The sequence below is a fragment of the Aulonocara sp. 'chitande type north' Nkhata Bay genome, linkage group LG10, assembly GCF_057382095.1.
Source record: "Aulonocara sp. 'chitande type north' Nkhata Bay isolate Kocher_YH1m ecotype deep benthic linkage group LG10, A_spYH_male_GT1.1, whole genome shotgun sequence".
Lineage (NCBI taxonomy): Eukaryota > Metazoa > Chordata > Actinopteri > Cichliformes > Cichlidae > Aulonocara > Aulonocara sp. 'chitande type north' Nkhata Bay.
This window is the reverse complement of record NC_141353.1, coordinates 5213801-5240201: the sequence shown is the minus strand read 5'-3', so window position 1 is coordinate 5240201 and position 26401 is coordinate 5213801. Positions and strand designations below refer to the sequence as shown.

Sequence of the window (26401 nt, the reverse complement as noted above, 5' to 3'; positions counted from 1 at the left end):
GGGTTTCTACTCCACTTTCATACGGGTCCACATTTCCGATGCACGCTACTTTTTGCAAGTACCGTCTCTTTGCATGTGGACACAAACTGTCTCTACACCGTCCTTTTCATTTTGAGCTACAGTGTGTTTGTTTTGATTCGTGGCCTGGTGCTCCCACAATGCATTGCGGCGTTACGTCAACTCCAAAGCCCGTTGCGTGCAGGAGAATATGCGCATGCGCATTGCCATGGTGATTTTAAACGTGCAAAAATTCTGTTTAGTAGTTGTTGCTGTTTCTTTCTTTCTTTCTTTCTTTCTTTCTTTCTTTCTTTCTTTCTTTCTTTCTGTCACTATAATTCATTCAAGGCTTTGTGGGAAATGCTTCTCCTGTAAAAGTTTCAGTCACCGGCGACATTTTTTCATCAGCAGAACGTTGACCGTCATCACAATGAACCAAATTCGATGACGTCACAAAAGTCAGCTCAAACCACAACCAATCAAAATCTTGACTTTGATCTGAAAATCTTTAAATAGCCGTTAGTTCGCAGTGTTCCTCACAGCAATCAGTTGCGATTAGTTCACATTTGCGTCGTGTTTTTAAACAGTTTCCTAAAGAGATTTAAACTCTTTTTCAAGGACATTTTAAAAGTTCTGTACCAATCAGCTAAAGTTTGACAGCTGTACCGACCAGTTTCCTCCAGTCTATTAAAGCAGACTGTTTTCAAAAAATGGATAGAGGAGACGGCTCACAAAACCATGACGATGGTGAACAAAACCATGTTGGTGTAGGACTAGCAGTCAATGAGCTGCTTTTGGCACTGCTGCAACAGGGAAATCTTAGAGCAGTTGACAGGATGTTCCCCTGGATTGAAATCAATCAGTTGCGTGGTTTAGTTGATAATCAACTGCCACAACAAGAGGAGGCAGTTGATGTTCCGGCAGGAGGCATCGAAATAAATCCTCCCCAGGAAATAGCAGGACCCTGGGAAAATTTTAGAGCAGAGATGGGAGTAGGCGATGGCATTGAAAGAAATCCACCCCAGGAAATAGAACAACCCTTGGTCATTAATGGAGCAGAGATGGGAGTAGGAGATAACATAGAAAGAAATCCACCCCAACAGATAGAACGACCATTGGTCATTAATAGAGCAGAGATGGGAGCAGGAGATTACACAGAAAGAAATCCACCTCTAGAAATAGAACAACCCGTGTACAATAATGTAGCAGAAGAAGATCCAATTATTGATGAAATCAGGTGGTGGGAAGATGAGGGATCTGAGAGCGACACTGAAAGTGTTCCTGATAGTGACACAGATGACGATGGAGACAATGGCCAGGATGCTCCTGTGCTATTGCCCCCCAACCCAGTACCAGACGGTTCGAGGAGGAGACCAAGGGAGGAGGAGGATGAAGAAGAAGAAGATGGGAGAGCTAGGAAAATGTCTAAACACTGAATTTTGAGCTGAGCTGGACAGTCAGTGTTGCACCCATCTTCCAAAGCTACATGTGTCCTACATTGCGTTTCTTTCTGCAGAGGAGCTTGCTTCCAATAAAAGCAGCAGGAACAAAGACAGGAAACAAATAAAAAGGAAAAAGTGAAAAACTGCAAAGCAGAAAAGCAGAAAAGGAGGAAACAGAGACTCAACGAAGGAAGATAAATAACAGGAAAAAAAAGAAGAAAATGTCATGGCTGTGTGAAGGCAGGCAGGAACCCAAGAGCAGGACTCACAGAGGCAAATGTGAAGTCAAAACACCCGTCTTTATTGGGAGTTTGCCGATTGAACAGAAAACTAACTAAACTGGGAAAGCAACAGACAGGAAACCGGGCAAACAGAAAAAACAGAGTAGAATGAAGAACGACGCAACGACGAGCAGGGTGAGACTCAGACACTAAATACAAGAGGTGAACAGGACTGAAAGGACACAGCTGGGAGACACGGCTGACACTGATTACACAGACGAGACAGGGAGAGCACAAAACTGAACACACTGACATAAGACACAGACCTTCAAAATAAAACAGGAAATGCACAGACTGGACTCAGAGACACAGTAACAGACAGAGAACAGAAGGAACACATGGGCAGAAACTAAACAGAGGGAACACAGAACCCAGTGTCCTACATGTAACATGCTCAGAGACTGAATCTCGGCTGGCCCCCTCTGACCCACGGACTTAGTTTCCTGCCACCAGGGACCTGTTTACCAGACTTCCCATATACCACCCGTGACCCAATATGATTGTGCATACAAGTGGAAAGCAACATATGTGTCTCATATCACTGGTACCTTGTTAGATGGTGATGATTGTGGTCTCACTGGTCGCAGACATGGAGGGAGTGGTCCTATTGGTTGGCTCCCACATTAGGAAGGCGGGGTTGGGGCCTTCCTATCACCATTGTGCTAACGTAATTATACAATAGCATTTACAACACCACCATCTTCAAATAGAAAAACACATTATGGAATGCTATCAGTTGTGTATTGGCCTCCCCAAACCCTGGACCTCAACATTAGTGAATAGTGGGATCATCTTGACAGAGAAGGGAAGGAAAGGCAGCCAACATCCAAAAGAAGAGCTTTGAATGCATGTCTTTATCCTGTCTTCCTTCTCACCCCAACCGGTCGCAGCAGATGACCGCCCCTCCCTGAGCCTGGTTCTGCCGGAGGTTTCTTCCTGTTAAAAGGGAGTTTTTCCTTCCCACTGTCGCCAAAGTGCTTGCTCATAGGGGGTCATATTGTTGATTGTTGGGTTTTTCTCTGTATCTATTATTGTACGATCTACTGTACAATATAAAGCTCTGTGAGGCGACTGTTGTTGTGATTTGGTGCAATATAAATAAAATTGAATTGAATTGAATTGAATTGAATTGTTCACACTGCTGACTCATGACTGTGTAGCAACACATAGTTCAAATCACATCATTAAGTTCGCTGATGACACGACCGTGGTGGGTCTCATTAGCAAGAACGACGAGTCAGCGTACAGAGAGGAAGTGCAGAGACTAACGGACTGGTGTAAAGACAACAACCTGTCTCTGAATGTTGACAAGACAAAAGAGATGGTTGTTGACTTTAGGTGGACACGAGGCGACCACTCACCGCTGAGCATCAACGGCTCCTCTGTGGAGATCGTCGACAGCACCAAATTCCTGGGCGTCCACCTGGAGACGGCCCTCGGCTGGTCCCTCAACACCAGCTCCCTGCACAAGAAAGCCCAACAGCGTCTCTTCTTTCTGAGAAGACTGAGAAAGGCCCGGCTTCCACCACCGATCCTGACCACCTTCTATAGAGGAACTATCGAGAGCATCCTGGGCGGCTGCATCACTGTCTGGTTTGGGAACTGTGCCATATCAGACCGCAAGACCCTACAGCGGATAGTGGGAACAGCAGAGAAGATCATCGGGGTCTCTCTCCCCTTTATTGAGGACATCTACACCACACGATGCATTCGCAAAGCCACCAGCATTGTGGCTGATCGGACACACCCCTCTCACACACTCTTCACACTCCTGCCATCTGGAAAAAGGTACCGAAGCATTCGGGCACACACATCCAGACTGTGCAACAGCTTTTTTCCACAAGCCATCCGTCTCCTCAGCAAAAAGGGACTGACTGATAAACACGCACACACACACATACACACACACTAACATTATCACTCAGCTTAACTCAACTACCTCAAAACATTGAGACTGGACTGACTAATCAACACAAGCACAAACACACTGACCTACACCACCAAACCATCGCACACACCAACCTGTAAATGCTCTTTTGCACAATATTATTACTGGACTTTCTGCACTAACTTCTGCACTTCCTAATTTTTGCTGCTACACTAAGGAATGTTTACTGTTCCTCCACTACCTCAACTCATCATCACAAAACCTTATTATTATGTTACGTTGTGTTTTTTTTTTGTCACACTGTCACTTGCTGCTCTTGTTTGCACATTTGCACGTGCACTTTGTTGTCTGCTGTCTGATAACAAAAAAAAAAAGTCATCCTTAGATAGTTAGATAGTTTTTTGTTAATTTATGTTGTAATTTATGTTAGGTCAGTCTGTCTTGTCTCTGCTAGCCAGCTAACTAGGCCTCTTAGTTAGCTAGTTTAGAGTTTTCTGTTAAATTATGTTGTAAATTGATGTTGCATGTAGCACCTTGGTTCCTGGAGGAACGTTGTTTCGCCTCACTGTGTACTGTTAAACTGTATATGGTTGAAGTGACAATAAAGCCAACTTGACTTGAATTGAACTGAATTGAATGTCCTTCAAGAAGCCTGGAGAACTTTTCCTGAAGACTACTTTCGCTATAATAAAAAAAAGGAAAAATTAAAGCAAAGGTAATGACTAGTTTGGGTGTTGTAGTCCTTTAATAATCAAGGAAAAGTAGTAAATCCACAATTTTAAAAAAAATGCTTTTATTATAAATAATCCTGGTGTGGATTAGTTACTTACACATCAAACCAATGTTTTACAGGCAGAACATTGCTCATCTGAGTTTTTACAGACCCAGAGTGAAATTCACACAAGTTCAGCTTTCATTACCTGATCAGTGCGCCACTGAAGCAGACCCACTCTGCTCTGTCTTTGAAGATTCACCATGAGAAATTGGCATTCCTTGCTCTAACTGTCCACAATATGAAAGTCACAGGAAAAACCGACATGCCTTTTTTTTATGTTTGTTTGTTTGTTTTAACCCACTATGGTGCCACTTAAAATCCCTGTGTTTGAACAGTACACTTCAATTCTGCTTTAACAGCAATCCTTGATGTGCAGGGAAACATCAGGGTTAGCAAACTCACAACGCGAGTCTTCTTTCTCTGGGCCACATGTGTAATATTTATGTTTTTGTCCATCGAGCCACTCCATAGAGCTTCACCGCAAGTCATGATTAATTGCAGCAGAGAATAAACACCAGCCTTCAGACCAGCTGCAAAACAGAAAAATAAACACGTGGACAAAATGCATAAATTTGCTGTAATGTAAGTTAACAAAGTAAGTTACATACCGCAAAAGCCAATAGCTCCTCCAGTCACACAACCACTGTTGCCTTGGGGCAGACTGACAGAAGCGAGGCTGCCATATCGCGCCATCGGCCCCTCTGACCACCACCAGTAGGCGGCAGGTGAAGTGTCTTGCCCAAGGACACAACGACCGAGTCTGTCCGAGCCAGGGTTCAAACCGGCAACCTTCCGGTCACAAGCCGAACTCCCAACTCTTTGAGCCACGATCGCCCCAAAGTTTTCTCCACTTTGGATGCCTCCAGTGAGTTCTGGCAAATTCCACTGGACCCCAGCTGCCAAAAACTGACCACGTTCATAACTCCCATGGGCAGGTTTTGCTTCAGGCGTCTGCCATTTGGCATAACAGCACCCGAGATCTTCCAGCGGCTCATGAGCACTTTGCTCAAGGGCCTAGATGGGACTGTCATTGTGATGGACGACATACTGGTTTTCGGGGCTAAGAAAGAGGAGCATGACCAACGCTTAGATGCAGTATTACTGACAATCAAAGCATCAGGCCTTAAGCTCAACAGGTCCAAGCAGCTATGGCCTGCATGCTGCACTGTTACAGGACCATGACGGGGAGTTTTGGCCTGTTGCTTTTTGTTCTCGCACTCTCACAGATGCAGAGAAAAGATATTCACAGATTGAAAAAGAGTGTTTAGCATCTGTCTGGGCCTGTGAACGTTTTTCCCGCTACATCCAAGGCATGGGTCATGTATGTGTACAAACTGACCATAAGCCCTTGGTGCCTTTGATCAACTCATACGACCTTGACCAAACACCACTGAGATGTCAGAGACTGCTGATGCGACTGATGTGATTCAGTGTCACTGCTGAGCATGTTCTCGGTAAACAGTTAGTGGTGGCGGACGCACTCTCCAGACATCCACTGCATGGATGCTATCAGTTCGAGACAGACAGCCGGGTCAAGGTATATGTGAGCAACGTAGTGACAAGCAAACCTATCAAGTCACATAAGTTGGAGGAAATTCACAGTGCTACACAGATGGACCCAGAGCTTCAAAAAGCAATCATTTTCATCAGACAAGGGTGGCCTTTGAGAATGGCAAAGAGTTCATCACTGCAAGGCTTCTATGCAGCCAGAAGCCACCTTTCAGAATCAGACGGTCTAGTGCTCTACCACGATCGCATTGTAATTCCCACAGCACTCAGACCCAGTGTCCTTGACCAATTACATGAAGGCCACCAAGGACTAACTAAATGTAGAGAGCGTGCAAGATCAACAGTGTGGTGGCCCACCATTGGACTTCAAATGACACACAAGGTGAGATCATGCAACTTTTGCAGAGAGCACAAGCCTACACAGCGACGGGAACCCCTCGTGACTACTCCTCTGCCCAATGGCCCCTGGCAAACGATTGCAGTACTCGAAAAGACATTGTTGCCCAGTCCAGTCAATAGGGACACGGTTTGCCAAAGGGATGCTCCAAAGGGAGACTGAGGACTATCTCCTTTCTATGTTCTAAGGGCAGAATAATACCTTATCAGGACTGAGGGTAGTCTACCCCTGTGATGTCGTACGTTCTGACAACACTGTTTTATATTTAAAGTACTTTTGTTAAAGGGGAAGATGTTGTGAGATTTATTTTTCTTGTACTAGTAAGGCTACTATGGGGCCGGCCACTAGAGGTCGCTGGAACACTGTATGTTTTTGGAAAATTGATGTAGCCACGTACACTGGTGCTACAGTTCAATAAAAGTAGTCCGTGCTGAATAAACCCTGCGTCTTATTGCCTCCTATCATGACAGAGCTTGAGCAAGATCTTACTATTTCACAGATGTGGCGTATGGCTGAATTGTGTAAGCCTGATTTATACTGTCCTCAATAAATCTGTGTTTGTTTAATATAGGGCAGAAATATGATAAAATACTTATAATTGTAGAGTTTGTTTTCATGGAAAGTGAGAATTTTTTTTGTTTTGAAACAAATAATAATCATTTTTAAATAATCTCTTTAGTCACAATAAATTTGCAGTGAGCAGGAACATTGTGCACTGAATTCCTGTTTTTTTCTAAATGTAGGTATTATCAGCATCCGATAAAGATCCTTCTCAAAAAGAAGTCTTTGCCAAATTTTAGACACATTACAGAAACATAAGAGCTTCTAAAAGCATCTTGGCCATTTGGCAGCTGTTGAAACACATCCAGACATATTGGAATATTAGGATATATATTATTGGACTGGAATATTAGAAACTACATGTGTATCCCCAGTCAAAATTGCACTCACACAGTAGTCCTGAGGAAATAAACATTTTTGTCTGTCTTTTTTGATAACTTGTAAAAGTCAAAGTTTCCAAAGAATAGATTCAAATGAAAAAAGAAAAAGAAAAAAAACTTGTGTAATTTATCAGGAGTGATCATACTAAATGCAAAACAGAAGCAAATGAACACACAACTGGGGTAGAATGTTTATTAGAATTTGCAATTAGCGATGTAATATTCACCTACATGACACAAAGGAAGTCATAAATATGCTAATATGCACAACTCTGTTGAAATGAGCTTCTTTCATCGGGGGATGATATCCACTGATATATCTCCATGTAGTTGGATAGGGATGAATGCACAGATACCTGTCACTCTGATGACACAGTAAATAAAAGTACAAAATAAACAGAGTCCATATCAAATATTTAGATACACGTAAAAAGAAATTAGAAACAAGTCAGAAGAGCACTGGATAATTAGCAAAAAGCAAAAAGTAAAGAAAAAAAAGCTTTGTAATTCACTGCACTGCACCCGTAATAGTATTGTTTCCGCTCCTGTACACGGAGTATCAATGGCAATTATTAAAAAGAAGCTAAGCAGATCCTCATTAATCTTATAATATCATTCTGCTTATAACCTTTTTATTATAAAAAATATGACATCAAACATGAAACAGGCATGAGAAACAAAGAACAATCCAAACAGGTTTCCTGCTGCACCTTCAACTGTACAGGTAATGATTCAGAGTCAGAATTCAATTCAATTGAATCACAACATTAAGGCAGTTTATACTGTAGGATAAACCCTGCGGTATTACATAGAACATTCTAGCAACTGGAGCAAGCACTTGGTGACAGTGGGAAGAAAAAAAAAACCTCTTTTAATAGGAAGAAGCCTCTGCTCTGGGAGCGACGGCTTCTTCTTCTACCACGTCTGGTTGGCTGTGAGGGGGGCAGACAAAAGACACACTGTCTGAGAGACAGAGATTAACAATAGAAATTAATATAGAGATTACAATTATTGATTACATGTACAGTGGTGTATAAAAGTTGTCACGGTCTGGAGGGCAGACCGTGGGGGATGTAGGAGAAAGGACCCAAAACGCAGACTTAATGGAATAAACAGTGGGTTTATTTACAGTGAGGTAATTGTACACCACACATTAAATCTCCAAAAGTGCTCCCTCAACTCCCGTGACGTGTCTTCTCCCAAGTGCTGGTATCCCGTGCTCTCTGCCCCTGTGCCTTCACACACCCCGTGTGTCTTGCAGTCCTGTGTTCCGCTGTCCTCCTGGGGAAAAACACAGACACAGCCGTTATGGCACCAACTCCGGCAGGCATACACTTTAACAACACTAGAAACACTGACATGGAGTCTAACTCAACGATCCTGCGCCGGAGGAAGCTCCATCGCTCTGTTAAGTAGCTCCCCCGACGATCCTGATCAGAAGCAGGTGTGTGGTAAGCTAGGCGTGACCAGCAGCTGGCAGGGCCACACCCATCAGGCCTGCAGGTGGCTGTCCTTCATCCTCCAGCCTCACACACACACACACACACACACCAGCATGGAACACAAGAGCACAGTGCAGCAAACATACATCCAATACACTAATAACAATAAAGGTCCACACTGTTCACGAACCCCGAGTCCCCGGCACCGGGTCCGTGACAAAAGTAATAAAAAACTGTGATTTTTACAGTGTGTTTTTTCCCTTTCTTCCTTCATCCAGGCATATGGGCCAACTTTTTAATACCCCTGAAAAATGGAGAAGTGATCGAGGGTCAGTATGTGGAGCTGCAGGCCCGGTACACTGGCGGCAACCCAAATTCCAAGAGTATCGCCTGGAACTTTTTGATGCCTAACACCAGCCAGATGAAGATGGTAAGGAAACAATTACACTTAAGTCTAATATGCTGTATATCAAGCCAAGACAAGAAAAGACTTAAAGGTTTCTAATACTACTGTGCTGTGCAGATAGATGATCCAAAAGGAGGATCACAATCAAATAGATTTAGGGGAAGAAAGAGAACTCAGGAAGGGAAAGGATACAGGGTTTTTTTTTATTATTATTATTTCCCTTAGTGTCTCACCTTACTTTACTCTTTACAGGAAGAAACATTCATTAAATGTAAAAACATTTTCACTGATAAAAGAACAAAACTTAACTGCAATCTATTCAGAGTCGTATGTGTTTAGACAAGATAAAGTGAGCAATTCCCCTCTGACAAATTGTTCAATTCTATTGTATTTTATTTATACAGCACCAAATCACAACAACAGTCACCTCAAGTCACTTTATAGTGTAAGGTAGATCCTACAATAATAGAGAGAAAAACCCAACAATCATATGACCCCCTATGAGCAAGCACTTTGGCAACAGTGGGAAGTAAAAACTCAGTTTTAACAGGAAGAAACCTGCGGCAGAACCAGGCTCAGGGAGGGGCGGGGCCATCTGCTGCGACCAGTTGGGGTGAGAGAAGGAAAACAGGATAAGACATGCTGTGGAAGTGAGACAGAGGTTAATAACTAGAAATAATATGTATATAAACACATAGTGAGCGAGAAAGGTGACTGAAGAAGAAATACTCAGTGCATCATGGGAATCCTCCAGCAGCCTCAGCATAACTCAGGATCACCTGATCATGCCCTAACTGTACTACTTTAGCAAGAAGGAAACTCTGAATCCTAATTTTAAAAGTAGAGATAGTGTCTGTCTCCCCAATCCAAATCTGGTTCCACAGAAGCGGGGCCTGAAAACTGAAGGCTCTTCCTCCCATTCTACTTTTAAATGAACTAGGAACAACAAGTAAGCCTACAGTCTGAGAGCAAAGTGCTCTAATGGGGTGGTATGGTACTAATTATGTAAGTAACTAAAATTTGACAAAGTGATATTTTTTCCAAACTGCTAATATATGTTTCCTATGCATAATATAATAATAGTAATATGGAGAAAATAATTGACAAGAACCTATTGTGCCTTTTCCAGCTCTTGGTTTTGTTTTTGAATGCTATTAGAGTTGCTTGGCATCATTTGTAGTTGAAAGTAATCATAAATACCAATGCATGAGTTCTTGGTGCAGCCCCTCAGTTCATCTTCTCTCTTAAACAGACAGTTTTTGCTCCTCACCGTTCTTACCTTTAAGGTAACAGGCGATGATGCGTTTAGATCACTGTGGAGTGATTTTGGCCCACTCTTCTTTGCAGAATGCTTTAATTCTTTCACATTGGAGGGCTTTTGAGAATAAACGGTCTGTTTAAGGTCTTGCCAAAGCATCTCAATCAGATTTAAGTTGTTTTCTTTTGCTGCTATGTTCTGGATCACTTTCCTGGTGCATAACTCAAATTATGCACCAGAATTTCAGAATACAAGCTGATGGCAGGAGATTTTCCTTCAGGATTCTCTGGTATAAAGCAGAATTCAAGGTTCCATCAGTTACAGCAAGTGATCAAGGTCCAGACCATCAGGTGACTAGATTACTCAAAGAAAACAGATTTTAATCTAAGAACATCTTTACTTTTTACTGTAAATGATGCATCTGCCTTGAACCGTTCTATTTATACTGTATTTCAGCCCCTTCCACTGCAGAGATACATATGCTGGAACTAGGTTTTATATCAGGCTTCTTTTGTTGTGTTTTGTTTTTTATTGTACAAGAGCCATATTCGTTAGAATGTAGTATTTATCTAACAATACAGACCTGCATAATTTGTGTTAATTAAATTGCAGAGAATGAGAGCTGAGAATTTATAGATCAGGTTCAAGAACATTAATATTACTGTTTAATTTGGCCTTATAGGTGGAAATGTGAAGGTTAGATTTTATTTTATTCACAACTGAACATAGAAAACATGTCCAATGTTTAAACTGAGAACGTACCTTTTTAAAGTGTGGGCTGTGAGTCCGCCGTGCACTGTTTACCTCACCTGCCGATATGCGTCATGTGTAGTTGCTTTGGAGGAGGCTGTAAAACTTTGTGTAGAGTCCAGTAAAGGTTGATGAGTCAGTGAAGCTAACTTCTGTCCAATGTCAGTGATACTAAGGTGAGTTGTTGAAGATGTCCTGAACTTTCCTCTGTAAGCACTGCTGATTTTACCAGTGTTAGTGAAACTTTCTTTTCTTTAAAGTCTTGCACTTGGACATTTAGCAAATAAATCTCTGGAAATGTTTTGGATAAATACAAAGTCCATTACATCCCTGACCTGGATGTCAGTGACACAGGTCAGTGATATCTGTTATGCACAACTACTTCTTCGTGTGCTTTCTTTTATGTACTAAAAGACCCCAAAAAACCCCCTTTTTTTAATCTTCTTTTTGTTTCATGTGACGCTTGCTTTCTGTCCTTCTGTCCAGATCATCTCCTACACCGACAACGAGGTGAAGGTGTTTGACGGACAGTTTAAGGGCCGTGTCGGTTTCCTACATCAGATGCCATCATCAGATGTGTCGTTCTACATCAACAACACCCGGGAGTCCGATTCAGGAAGCTACATCTTTCAGATTGTTAATGATGGTATTACTGAAACGGTTACCCTGGATGTGAAAGGTAAGGGAAATTCACCCGTTGCACAGCTGTACTTCTCAGATTCACTGTGAAACAGTAAAACAGAAAGTCTTGTAATAAAACATTACATAATCCTCTCCCCTCAGTCCCTCCTTCTGTTCCGAAGTGCTCTATGACAGGGAAGCCAGAGGTAAAAGGAAATGTTACTCTGATCTGCATGTCCAGCTCTGGGAAACCTATTCCTTTGTACAAGTGGAAGAAAACCAGCCCCACCTCTGAGGTCTTCTTCTCACCCATGCTCAGTGAGTGCACAGCGAAAAAACAAAGAGTCATTGTTTGCTATAAATGTGAATTATTGATAGAAAAAGCAGCCTGCACACCGTCTTTTGGGATTGTCACTTAGCACATCTTTGAGAACTGTTATACATGTGAAATAATGTGTCTTCATGTGTGTTTGACTGTCTTTTCCATGTAAACTGCTGTGTTAGATGAGAAGACTGGCACTCTGAAGCTGAACAACCTGAGCAGCAACATGTCGGGGAAATACGTGTGCACAGCCAGCAACACGGTGGCAGAAAAGAGCTGCGCAATCGACCTGCACATTACCAACTGTACGCAGCAAGTGTAACCCTGGTTATGGTTTATTAATAAAAATAAGTGATGAAAAATAGTTATGGACCACACATTCAGATACACTATTATCAAGCATGAACAGCGAGCATCGATGTAATTTATTATTTCTGTTGGACACGATCATATCCTACTAATTTCTTATGACTGCTGACACGTCATAAGAAAACTAAATGAATATGCAGCGAACTTTCTTACATATATATTAAAATATTACAAATATACAATAATTTAGCAAAAGTATCATTATAAACCCCTATCACTCATGACTTACACAGATTCAAAGTAAAAAACAAACCCTGTTTGCCAGACATGTTTAACGTTGCTAGCATAGGGCTGTGACATTTTACATTGTAACCATTAGCTTAGCTGACTTTTCTATTCAGCAGCTAAGAAAATTATACTTTTGTCAAAGTTGGCTGAATTTGTCTTACTTTAACATGAGTCTGGACAGTCAACCATGCCCAACACAACCTAGCGTCCTGGGAATATATAATGTTGCAGAAGCCTGAAAACAATGGACAGCGGTAAATTAGTGATCAACATCGCAGCATTATTGTAGTGTCTTTACATTACAATATAAAGCGCCTTGAGGCAACAGCTGTTGTGATTTGTCCCTATATAAATGAAACTGAATTGTAGCTTAAAACTGATTTGCTAGGCCACAGCACAACTGGTCACCTGATTAGTCCATCTCTATGTCAAACAGAAAGGACATCTTTACATGACTCGAATATAAAACATTAATCTGCTTTTCTAGCCAGTGCTGTACAAGTACTATTGATTCTACACGAAATGAGGTAATAAAAGTGTTTTTAAATTCTTTGAGATAGTAATTGTATGTTCTTTAATTCCAGCCAATAAAGTGGGGGTGATTGTTGGTGCCACAGTTGGCTCAGTGGCTGGCTTCATCTTCCTCCTTTTTGTGTGCCTCGCTTTTGTCTTCGTGATAAGGAGAAGAAACAACGAGGATGACTTGGCCAATGAAATCAAGTGAGTCAGTGTGGCTTAAATGCAAGCAGAATTTTATCATTTAAAATTCGTAACAGCATCTCAGCTGGCCAGCAGATCTGAACCAGGACCCTTTTGCCACAGTGCTAAACAGTGTCAGTTCAGGCAAGTCATAAGTGGCAGCGTTGGTAGATGAAGTTCTTGTTGCTGCTGCTTTGAATCAAATTCATTTTAGTCCTTTGCAGATGACCCAGGTTTTACTTTTGACATGTACCAATTGCACAGGAATGCACATTTTGATCTTGCACATTTCTCAAACTAAAGTGATTCTATCACACCTGTTTAAGAAGCCTGTTTTTCAGATTTAATTTTCATATCCTGTGATAGCAGAAACAAATGACCATAGTTTCAAGATTTAATGAAGTACTCCATTTCAGTGTTACTGTGAACTAATTATGCATTTCTAAAAGTAATCTACACGCCACAAATAAGTAATCCTGCACCTCGATGTCTACAGGGAGGATGCTCAGGCTCCCAAGCGTGTGTCATGGGCTAAGAGCGGCATGGGTTCTGACATCATCTCCAAGAATGGCACCCTGTCCTCCATCGCCTCCAGCCCACACCACAAAGAGTCCTCCCATCACCACAACAACCACCACCACCACCTGCAGCAGTATCCACAGCGCCCCCCCTCAGACACTGCATCCATCATCACCGCCACAGGCAGCAATGCCGGCTATAGACCGTCCCGCCACCAAGGGGCCTCCACTCCCACCCATTACAGCTACAACAACAACACCACCCTGCCACGTGAACAGCCATTGTCCCCCGAGGCCGGCAGCAATGGCGGTTCCATGCCCAGACCCGAGCGCTACACCCAGTTGCCTCAGGCACAGGCGCTGCCGCAAACGTACAACCAGCCTCGGCTGCAGCTCCAGACCGCTCCCTCCCCGCCACCACTACCCACCTCCACCATCATGGCCTCCAACATCACCCGAATGGGAGGCGTGCCCATTATGGTTCCTGCACAGAACCAGGCCGGATCTCTAGTCTAGCATGAGCTAAGGGAATACTCTCACAAAGGATCAATTGCTGATTTTTCAAAGGGACTTTAATATTTAGCAAAGAATTCAAAATGAAAGGTCATTTACTGATGCCAACAAGCTCTCAGACACACTGTTTACTTCCTTTAAGAATACTTACTTATAGTTCTTTTGTACTCTGTATGCACTGTACACATTTGAAACTATGTATAGATATGATTTTCATACATTTGTCCAGTATCATCTTTTCTACTTTATGGATTTTAATGTTTTCATTTTTCATATTTAGATTTTTAAATGTAATTTCTTCCAAACTGTTTTCCTCCTGCCATTTACTAACCGCAGCTGGAACGCTGTGTGTGCTAATCTCACGGACAGAAAAAAAAGAGCACCAGCATGCTACACTTTATCCATTGTCTTTATTTAGAGAAACTACCTGAAGGACTCATAGGTCATTACTGTTTAAGAAGGAGAATGTTGCTCATAAACACTGGGTTTAATCTATGTATTATTAACTCTATTTCAGCACCAGACATCAAAAGACAACATAATGTGTTGTGTGATAAAGTTTGCCCTTGCAAAGTATCCTAATCCTTTTTTTTGGCTTTGCTTCTGTTGGGTTTTCAACTTGCTTTCAAAATGCTTTTAAACTCACTTCTTTAAATACAGATGAGCAAAAGCTTCTGATAATACTGAGCTGTTTAGGACTGCAGAACAGTAAATTTGCTTATATTCTTGACTAGTACTAATAACCAGTGTTGGGGAAGTTACTTTGAAAAGGTAATTAATTATAGTTACTAGTTACTTCTTCAAAAAAGTAACCGTTAGTAACTGAGTTACAATATTCTAAAAGTAATTAATTACTTGAAAAGTAACTATTGCGTTACTTTATAAAAATGTTTAACCCTCTGGGGTCCAGGGTATAATTGGCCATTTTAACCACTTCTGATTTGACCTCTACATTTCACCTTTAAAAACTGTTTACTTGTTTGGTATCATTCTTTTCAGCACAACCTCACGTGTCTGAATTTCCAGTTATGTTTTCATTTTGACATACTGTATTAACACAATTGATCTAAAATCAGACAAAAAACATAAAATCAGAGTAGAAAAAGTGATATTTTTTACTGTAACAACAACAAACATGTTTAATGAATTATATTTCATAACTTTAAATGCAAATATAAATTGTCAATTTTAAAATCCTATGCACAAGTTTTGCAAACAACAACGTTATTTGCATCCATTTACCTTTTACCTTGATTTTTTAAATAACCATTTCAAACTATTTACAGAACAATCAGTTGTTCTGCATTCAATAAGATGCAACACAAATTATTTGTGCCACTCCAAAAACACAATTTCTGTCCACTATAAAGGAGAACATCACAGCCTGATACCTGCAGGTCTGACAGCAGCAGGTGTATCACTCCTGTTTCTACCTGGAGACAGCAGTCGCCTCATTGTTCTGACACACAACACAAAACTATCCACAACACTACACACTAACTACACACTCCAAACACGCTAAACGTCACAAAACTCTCTCTCTCTCTCTCTTTTTCGTTAGACAGTGATCATGATTACCGTCCGCGGGAGCGCGCGCAGCTACTTAACGCTGTAGCGTCCACATTACTTACAGCTACTTCCATGCAACTGATATAAGATGCAGTAAGCTGAACACAGCTTCAATCGTCTGTTTGTTGAAAAATAGTAACGGAGCGCATTTTCTTGTTAGTAACTGTAACGGCGTTGTAACGATAGGAATAGTAATTAGTTAGATTACTCATTACTGAAAAAAGTAATGCCGTTATTCCCATCACTGCTAATAGCTAATAACTAATCATTTAAAGTTGTCTGCAGCATTCAAATTGTAAATATGTGAATTTTGGGGGGTAATTGGTAGCACGTTGTTGAGTGCAGCCTTTATGGACAACAGAAACAGGGGACGTGTTTGCCTTTATTACCACTTTGTGTTGGCATTCTTTTGTAACTTAGTCATCATCTGCGTCATCAGCATAAATTCATTACATACATTCATTATTTGGACCTGTTCTTCTAGACTGGTGCAAAGAGCTTATAGCATTAGAGAAAGACACCCGGTGATCACACAGTCCCGCACAGTGAGGATAAAGCTCTCGCTTTTAACAAGAGGGAGTAGGAGCCACCTTCTTTGACCAGTAGTGGATCAAGAAACTGAAAAAATATACAACCGGCCATCTGCCACAACCCAACCAGTCGCGGTAGATTGCCGCCCTTCCCTGAGCCTGGTTCTGCTGGAGGATTATTCCTGTTAAAAGGGAGTTTTTCCTTCCCACTGTTGCCAAAGCGGGTCATATTACTGTTGGGCAACTAACAATAATATGACTTTCTTTGTATTATTTCTCCGTATTATTGTAGGGTCCACCTTACAATATAAAGCGCCTTGAGGCAACTGTGATTTGCTGTATAAATAAAATTGAATTGAACTGAAGATCAAAAAGAGGCCACCAAATATATCAGCTAGCAGCAGAGCACCACTATGCATCACATCAGGATTAGAACCATAAGGCAGGTCTCCTTTCAAAATGGTCCACCACACTTCAGTACTTATGTATTTAAACTCCTTGGAAAAAAATTGTGGATATACAGTTATGTAGCACAAATTTGACAAATTTCTCGACCTCTTTAGACTTTCTTTATGCACCTTGGAAGTTAACAAATGTGTTTCAGTTTGCTTCTAATCTGAAACAAATAAACTAGATTTGGTTCAGAAACTATTTTCCATTTCCAAAATGTGTGGACATATTTTGAATAAAAACTGCTGTGAGGGAGGCACTGTTTTGTAAAAATCACATTTGTAAGAATGTATCCAAATAGCTAAGGTCATTTTAATACACTGAATGATTCCAGAACTTCTTTTCATTAGTTAAGAACTAAAACTATTTATTATGTTTTTACACGTTAGCGCTATTTGTAATGTCTGTTGTTACTGAATATGATTTCGATTTGGAAAAGAGAAGAAAGTGTGGTCATATTCTGCTGTAGTGTAATTACACTGGAGCATATGTTTGTTATTTAAGCTTTTGGTTAATGTGCACAGATATTTTTACAATTATTTACATGACATTCTGAGATGAAGGCTGATGAGGTTGAAGGAAAACATACTGTAAAAGCATCTCATGCAAACCACTTGAGAATATAAGCTCAAGACTAAAGTCAAGATTTCATGAGGGAAGTTGAAAGAAAAGAGGAAATCTGTTTGCTGTGCATTTAAGACTCTGTGTCCTTTAAAAGTGTACATTATGGACATTCAAATGTATTCAACGCAAGCCTTTATTTTTATATTGTACATGTATAAAAAGCACATTAAGAAAAGTGAAAGAAGTGCTCACTATCACACTGAGTTATAAACCAGTGTGGATTGTATAACTGCTGTGGACAAATTGGTGGCCAAACAAATATGCTTATTTATACAGACGGCCTAAACTGTAGACAATAATGTGCAGTGTGCACTTGTATCTTCCATATTTATGTTCATTGAAAATGCCTTGTATTATATTTTCAATTAAAATTTAAAAAGATCAGCTGTTTGTGAGTTTTGTTTTATTCTTGTTTTCCAAGTTTTACCAATTTTGTCTTCTTGGCAAGCTTGTAGAAGGAAGGAAGGATTGATGACTGAGCTTGAAAGGACACAGGGTTTTCCTTTGGCGTTTTTTGTTAGAAAAAAGCTGACAAGGATCTGTCATTAAACAATCCAGCACCAAGAGAGGACCAGCCACTCCTTTAAGTAGCGGTTCAGGACAATGTCATCACAGGCGTGTGGAAGTGTGGAACCAACAGGCAGAAAATCTCCACTAAGTCCCGCTGCTGCACAAAAACAAGCACACACACGTAAACACACAAACCAGGATAGCAGAGGAATTGAGTAGATAGCTGAGGTGGAGAGATGGACAGGAAGTAGGAGGTCAGCATGGAGAGGACAGAGGGAACAGATACAGAACTGATGAATAATCAGCAAATACAATGATGTCAAAAGTATGACAATCCCTTAAAAACATCCTGGGATCAGAGCTTTCTGTGTGAACTGAAAAAGATTCTTCATCTTTTTGCCAAACACATTTCGTTTTTCCAAGATCAGACCTATGCATCCTCTATAGCAGGGGTGGGCAACTCCAGGCCTCGAGGACTGGTGTCCTGAGACCTCTACTGAACCCGCAGTACTTCAACACAGCTCACACTGTTACACTGGAGGCATAAAAATAACCCCTAAAAAGAACAAACCCGGTGATTCTATCAGCTGTAATGGTATCATCTGTCCACAAGGTGTCAGATTTTATTGGTCGATTCACTGAGCAACCCTTTGATATCCATAAAGCTAAAACACTTCACAGCCTGATTGTTTGCTTTGCAACAATCCCACCAACTTCATATGTCTACATTATTGCTGTTGAGAGTTTGATGAGCCAGTACCTTCTGCTTCTGCATAGTCTTTATACAGCAATAAACAGCTGTGAATGTTATTGTGTATGAATTTTCTAGAATGAGGCTGTAGAGGTGCTACATAAATCCCAGTGAGGTTCAGCCTACCATGTTGTACTGGATGGGAGACGAGGAGGAAAGAAGCAAGCCTGCTGGAGAAACTCACACTGATTTACAACTGAAAGAAAAAAGTGCAAAAACAGAGAAAAGCCTTACATAAATGAAGAGCTTTTCCCCTCTGCTCCTCCTTCATCAGATCTCTTTCTGGTACAGGAAAATTCAGAATCGATTCGTGTTTATGGATGGATTTATGTGGATGGACCAAAGAAGTTCAAATGAAACATGGAAGCACATAACGGAGTGAGTAGAAACTAGGAAAGTGCTCAAAGCTTTAGCTGTGTGTGAAAATTAACCAAAACAACAATAATGTTTGTCAGGTTACATGGATGAAAATCATCACTTCATAAGATCACTCAGGAGTAACATGACTAAGTACAAGTTCCTGTTTGACTCTAAAAAAAACAAAAAAACCTTCATATTTGAAAGTCCTGAAGTGCACAGTGTCATGTAAAAAAATTAGACTCTAGAAGTAAAAATAGTATTTTATATTCAGTCCTGTATTTAAGAGGGATCCAGTGCAGAGGAGCCAGTGTAGGAGAAAAATGCTCTCCCTTTCTGTTCCCTGTCATTTTTGCTTTGTTTTTTAGGAAATCCTGAAAGTAACAAATTACAGTAGCCAACAGGGAAGCAGCAAAGTCTTAAACACCAGATGTGCTTATCCGGGATTTAAATCTTGAAGTTGGATCAGTGACTCTTGGCTGAATGTCCTGGAGCTGTATGTGAGGCATTCAGGGAACACCAGTCAATCGCAGCTACATTGTTAGCAGAGATTATATTCTTCATGAAATGAACAAAATACAATTACTATTCTCTTAAACAAGCAAAAAGGAAAACCCACAAAAAACAACCATGCTGAGTAAGTTTTTAAAATGTCCTTATAAGATCCCAAAAGATTGACTCTGTAAATCTCAACGTAGCGTTTTCAGTGGGAGAAACATTTTGTCACTCAACCAAGTCACTTCTTCAGTCTCAGCTGGCTACAGGTTTCCCCAACCTTTTAAACAGTACATTTCCACAATGACTGAAACTAGCACCACTGACAAACAATCGGCTGTGAGGTCAGTTCCTTGATCATTAACATGCAAATTGTCTGAGACTAAGAAAGTCACACATGTGCAAATAAGTCTAGGTTAGGTTCCCCCTGTGTCATTGTCCTCTGTGTACCTTTGTGTGTGTGTGTGTGTGTGTGTGTGTGTGTGGGTGTGTGTGTGTGTGTGTGTGTGTGTGTGTGTGTGTGTGTCCCCTCTTTTTCTGTCTCCTCTCCCTTAACTGTTTCCGTTGTTTAGAGCACAGGATTTCCTTCTGTGCCACCTAAAGTTACGTAATATTAGCTGCGCTGTTCTGGCTTCTTTTTTGTAAGCCAATTGAAATTCCTTTGTGCCTTGATGCTTGCATAATATTTTTGCTTTCATTTATGCTCATGTTGCTTTATTATCCATCCATCCTCTTCAACGTATCCTTATCAGCCAGTAATGCAATTCATCCTGATCGGTGATTGGTCAAAAGTCTAGGGTGGCAGAAGGGGGGAGAAGAGGCTTGTGATTGGTGAAAAATGTGCAATAAAGGAGACTTCTCTTTTCCATTTCTCTTTTTTTCTTTATCAGGTGATGTCTCCAGCTCCTTTATCTCACCTGATGCCTGGACTGCCGTCTGTGGTCTTCAGTATGATCACAACGTGTTATTTATGTATTTTGACTGACTTACAATGACAGGACAGTAAGCATTATCAGTGCACATGCAATAAAAGCATGTAGTTGTCACTCTAACATTGATGAGGATTTTCCTTTGGCTCTTTTGAACCAAAACAGGTTGGAAAATCCCCTGAAATTAAGAGCAATCGAGAATGAATTGCTTTCTTCTCTTCTGTGTTATTATGATGTGCAAAGACTAGCCATAAAAGGAGTCTTTTAGGTTGCCCCGATGAGACGATGTAATATATTTATTTTATATTTATATTTTATATTATATATTTATTTTATATTTATATATATTTTCCACTTTTATACTGGAAAATGTGAAGGATTATTTATACCATTGTACTAGTCATTTACAGACATGCAAGAAATTAAATGCATACCGTGAACTCTTGACCCGCACACGAAGAGACATTGTTGCACTTTGCTGCCATGTTAGGGTCCACTTGTCAAAGGTCAAAGAGTTGTAAAATCACGACAAAGATGCTATGAGAGATTATGTTTGTCCTGTGACAAAATATTTGAAGAGGGGTCACTGAATAGTTCATTATGAAAATGTTGTGATCATATACCTTTCACAGTCACTCGACCTCAACCAAGACTATTTGGGGGAAATTTGACTGTCATAACAGATAGATATTAGCTTTGTTATTGTTTCCGAATCAATTCCAGGAAACACTGAAGCTGTTGCAGAGGCATGTGTTGTACAAATACTTCAAAAACTTGTGTTTGCCACCTGCTTGTACACATTGCTTCTGTGGTTCCGGTCTGTTATGTGTTTTGTTATGGAAATTTTAACAATAACCTGCAACACACCCAGTGAGCTTGATTTGAAGTGGGTTTAATAAACACATTGCAATGTGGAGAGAGCATCCCAGTGAAACACTAGGATCATCCCACTATCTATTTAACGTCTCCCATTACAATGGCCTCACTGTGTTAACATTCCACATGCATGTAAACTGGTGATGGGAGTGCTCTTACTATAGTAAAGTGAGAAAGTGATATTACTATAACTAATGTGATATGATTAAACATGTGATTACTACATGAGAAAAGAAGTTTGCCTCCACAGTTTCTACATAGTTTTGTCTTCTGAGCCTGTTGGCAGAGAATGCTATTTGTGTGCAACTTAATAAAAACATATCAAACATATTTCTCTTTCTATAGATTTTATTTATTTATACTTGTATGTTTTGTCAGTGCCCTTACGATTATTGTGGTGCTGATTCAAAGAAGATCAGTAAGTCTAAGGCAGATTAAAGCCCAACTTAGGCATTCATTAAGTGAATCCACAACTCACTGTTACTATAACACAGGACACTTCATTAAAGTGGATGAAACAGGAATACAGGAAAACAGCACTGCAGGGTAGTCAATCAGTGAACTTGATTATGAATCCAATGCAAGGGGCTTTACATAATCAACTGTGTACAAAAAGTCAATAGTCCCTGTCAGGTACGCTGGAATCATACACGTTACCATCAACAGTATCATTGTGAATGTTACACACTTAAAGAAAGTTTACAATGAGCAACATGTACTGACAATAGCCATACACAGGTAAATGTGTAGTAAATGGTAATGCAGTAAATCTGCCTAGTACGATATTAAATACACGAACACTTACGACTTCATATATGTCACATCGTTTGTAACGAGCCACGGAAAGCACCACCGGGCACTGCAGACGTGAAGGCGCGTGGATACCGTCTGTGCCTGTGAATTTTTCTGTTTTGAGGACGGCTTCTTTTACCTGTCACTACAGATGGTCTGTTTATGTTTTGATTGAGAGCCTTTTTTTGGGCAGCTGAAGAGGAGAAGTCTATCTTATGGCCAACCTCTGGCTGTATCTTGGTCATATTACCCAGCAAAATCAAGTATGCAGGTTCATCTGTAACAGTCCTTGTGCCACAGATCCACACTGTTGCTTCTACTTTAAACAGAAGAGCAGAGACATGGGTGCAGGTCTCCGCGACTCCGGCCATACAGCTGCAGTGGGCGGCTTCAACCTTCCCTGTGATGCTCACAATGACCCATGGCTGCAATGCTGGATGATTCAGTCTTTGAGAGTGCAGTACCTGAAACACACACAGGCAAAGTTCAAGACACGAACTTTAATAAGCCAAGGCCGACACAAATGTGTTGTGTCTACGTTCAAATACATTAATCATAAATGTAACAACTAAAGTGTTTTTATGTATCCATATATAGAAAGCTGCATGTTATATTTTAAATCTGCATGTTTCTTTTTAGAAACCTATCAGCAAAAAACTTAAGTATGTAATGCAAGGATGTAATCACTTTCAAGAGTGAGAAAGCATAAAGTTCGACTTTAAGTGACAATTGTGGACACTTAATATGATAAGGCGATTCTGCAGGTCATTAATCAATGTATAAAACTAAAATAAAATGTGTCACTAAAATGTATTTAGTGACACAGCACACAAACACGGAAGCAAGATGTGTAATTAGGATTATTTATAATAAATATGAATTAATTAGTGTAATTTCATTAACCATAGAGAATAACTAAATCCTTCAGGACAATGTCACATCAGTGCACTGAACTCACTATGGCATCCATCTAACAGAGCTTCCACATGTTCTCACTGTAATTTCCCCTCATGAATGAATTTATGCTGCACTAATCTGAATGTTCGGAGGGAAATCAAACGCATTTTACTCGTAGTACTCAAGCTGACTTCACTTGGTTTGAATGACGGCGTACTCACAATTGCACCCAGTCCTTGGTGAATTGGATGTGCGCCTCCAGAGATTTATGACGGCGAAACTGGTGCGCCGTGTATGCGCTGACTTTACAGACAAGGTACGAGAACAGATCATGCTAAGTCAACAGCGGTTTGGTCTTCAGGGTTTCTACTCCACTTTCATATGGGTCCACATTTCCGATGCACGCTACTTTTTGCAAGTACCGTCTCTTTGCATGTGGACACAAACTGTCTCTACACCGTCCTTTTCATTTTGAGCTACAGTGTGTTTGTTTTGATTCGTGGCCTGGTGCTCCCACAATGCATTGCGGCGTTACGTCAACTCCAAAGCCCGTTGCGTGCAGGAGAATATGCGCATGCGCATTGCCATGGTGATTTTAAACGTGCAAAAATTCTGTTTAGTAGTTGTTGCTGTTTCTTTCTTTCTTTCTTTCTTTCTTTCTTTCTTTCTGTCACTATAATTCATTCAAGGCTTTGTGGGAAATGCTTCTCCTGTAAAAGTTTCAGTCACCGGCGACATTTTTTCATCAGCAGAACGTTGACCGTCATCACAATGAACCAAATTCGATGACGTCACAAAAGTCAGCTCAAACCACAACCAATCAAAATCTTGACTTTGATCTGAAAATCTTTAAATAGCCGTTAGTTCGCAGTGTTCCTCACAGCAATCAGTTGCGATTAGTTCACATTTGCGTCGTGTTTTTAAACAGTTTCCTAAAGAGATTTAAACTCTTTTTCAAGGACATTTTAAAAGTTCTGTACCAATCAGCTAAAGTTTGACAGCTGTACCGACCAGTTTCCTCCAGTCTATTAAAGCAGACTGTTTTCAAAAAATGGATAGAGGAGACGGCTCACAAAACCATGACGATGGTGAACAAAACCATGTTGGTGTAGGACTAGCAGTCAATGAGCTGCTTTTGGCACTGCTGCAACAGGGAAATCTTAGAGCAGTTGACAGGATGTTCCCCTGGATTGAAATCAATCAGTTGCGTGGTTTAGTTGATAATCAACTGCCACAACAAGAGGAGGCAGTTGATGTTCCGGCAGGAGGCATCGAAATAAATCCTCCCCAGGAAATAGCAGGACCCTGGGAAAATTTTAGAGCAGAGATGGGAGTAGGCGATGGCATTGAAAGAAATCCACCCCAGGAAATAGAACAACCCTTGGTCATTAATGGAGCAGAGATGGGAGTAGGAGATAACATAGAAAGAAATCCACCCCAACAGATAGAACGACCATTGGTCATTAATAGAGCAGAGATGGGAGCAGGAGATTACACAGAAAGAAATCCACCTCTAGAAATAGAACAACCCGTGTACAATAATGTAGCAGAAGAAGATCCAATTATTGATGAAATCAGGTGGTGGGAAGATGAGGGATCTGAGAGCGACACTGAAAGTGTTCCTGATAGTGACACAGATGACGATGGAGACAATGGCCAGGATGCTCCTGTGCTATTGCCCCCCAACCCAGTACCAGACGGTTCGAGGAGGAGACCAAGGGAGGAGGAGGATGAAGAAGAAGAAGATGGGAGAGCTAGGAAAATGTCTAAACACTGAATTTTGAGCTGAGCTGGACAGTCAGTGTTGCACCCATCTTCCAAAGCTACATGTGTCCTACATTGCGTTTCTTTCTGCAGAGGAGCTTGCTTCCAATAAAAGCAGCAGGAACAAAGACAGGAAACAAATAAAAAGGAAAAAGTGAAAAACTGCAAAGCAGAAAAGCAGAAAAGGAGGAAACAGAGACTCAACGAAGGAAGATAAATAACAGGAAAAAAAAGAAGAAAATGTCATGGCTGTGTGAAGGCAGGCAGGAACCCAAGAGCAGGACTCACAGAGGCAAATGTGAAGTCAAAACACCCGTCTTTATTGGGAGTTTGCCGATTGAACAGAAAACTAACTAAACTGGGAAAGCAACAGACAGGAAACCGGGCAAACAGAAAAAACAGAGTAGAATGAAGAACGACGCAACGACGAGCAGGGTGAGACTCAGACACTAAATACAAGAGGTGAACAGGACTGAAAGGACACAGCTGGGAGACACGGCTGACACTGATTACACAGACGAGACAGGGAGAGCACAAAACTGAACACACTGACATAAGACACAGACCTTCAAAATAAAACAGGAAATGCACAGACTGGACTCAGAGACACAGTAACAGACAGAGAACAGAAGGAACACATGGGCAGAAACTAAACAGAGGGAACACAGAACCCAGTGTCCTACATGTAACATGCTCAGAGACTGAATCTCGGCTGGCCCCCTCTGACCCACGGACTTAGTTTCCTGCCACCAGGGACCTGTTTACCAGACTTCCCATATACCACCCGTGACCCAATATGATTGTGCATACAAGTGGAAAGCAACATATGTGTCTCATATCACTGGTACCTTGTTAGATGGTGATGATTGTGGTCTCACTGGTCGCAGACATGGAGGGAGTGGTCCTATTGGTTGGCTCCCACATTAGGAAGGCGGGGTTGGGGCCTTCCTATCACCATTGTGCTAACGTAATTATACAATAGCATTTACAACACCACCATCTTCAAATAGAAAAACACATTATGGAATGCTATCAGTTGTGTATTGGCCTCCCCAAACCCTGGACCTCAACATTAGTGAATAGTGGGATCATCTTGACAGAGAAGGGAAGGAAAGGCAGCCAACATCCAAAAGAAGAGCTTTGAATGCATGTCTTTATCCTGTCTTCCTTCTCACCCCAACCGGTCGCAGCAGATGACCGCCCCTCCCTGAGCCTGGTTCTGCCGGAGGTTTCTTCCTGTTAAAAGGGAGTTTTTCCTTCCCACTGTCGCCAAAGTGCTTGCTCATAGGGGGTCATATTGTTGATTGTTGGGTTTTTCTCTGTATCTATTATTGTACGATCTACTGTACAATATAAAGCTCTGTGAGGCGACTGTTGTTGTGATTTGGTGCAATATAAATAAAATTGAATTGAATTGAATTGAATTGAATTGTTCACACTGCTGACTCATGACTGTGTAGCAACACATAGTTCAAATCACATCATTAAGTTCGCTGATGAC

General features: G+C 41.0%; 1 protein-coding gene across 1 annotated transcript; it reads left to right on the top strand.

Moving 5' to 3' along the window:
- Nucleotides 1-3041: 3041 nt before the first annotated feature.
- Nucleotides 3042-17907, top strand: LOC147320074 (endothelial cell-selective adhesion molecule-like). The gene is made up of 7 exons (XM_086307599.1): nucleotides 3042-3159; nucleotides 8921-9102; nucleotides 11573-11765; nucleotides 11870-12025; nucleotides 12212-12334; nucleotides 13211-13346; nucleotides 13822-17907. The coding sequence occupies exons 1-7, from the start codon at nucleotides 3042-3044 to the stop codon at nucleotides 14357-14359; spliced, it is 1446 nt and encodes a 481-aa protein (XP_086163725.1). The 3' UTR covers nucleotides 14360-17907.
- The last annotated feature ends 8494 nt before the right edge of the window (nucleotides 17908-26401 follow it).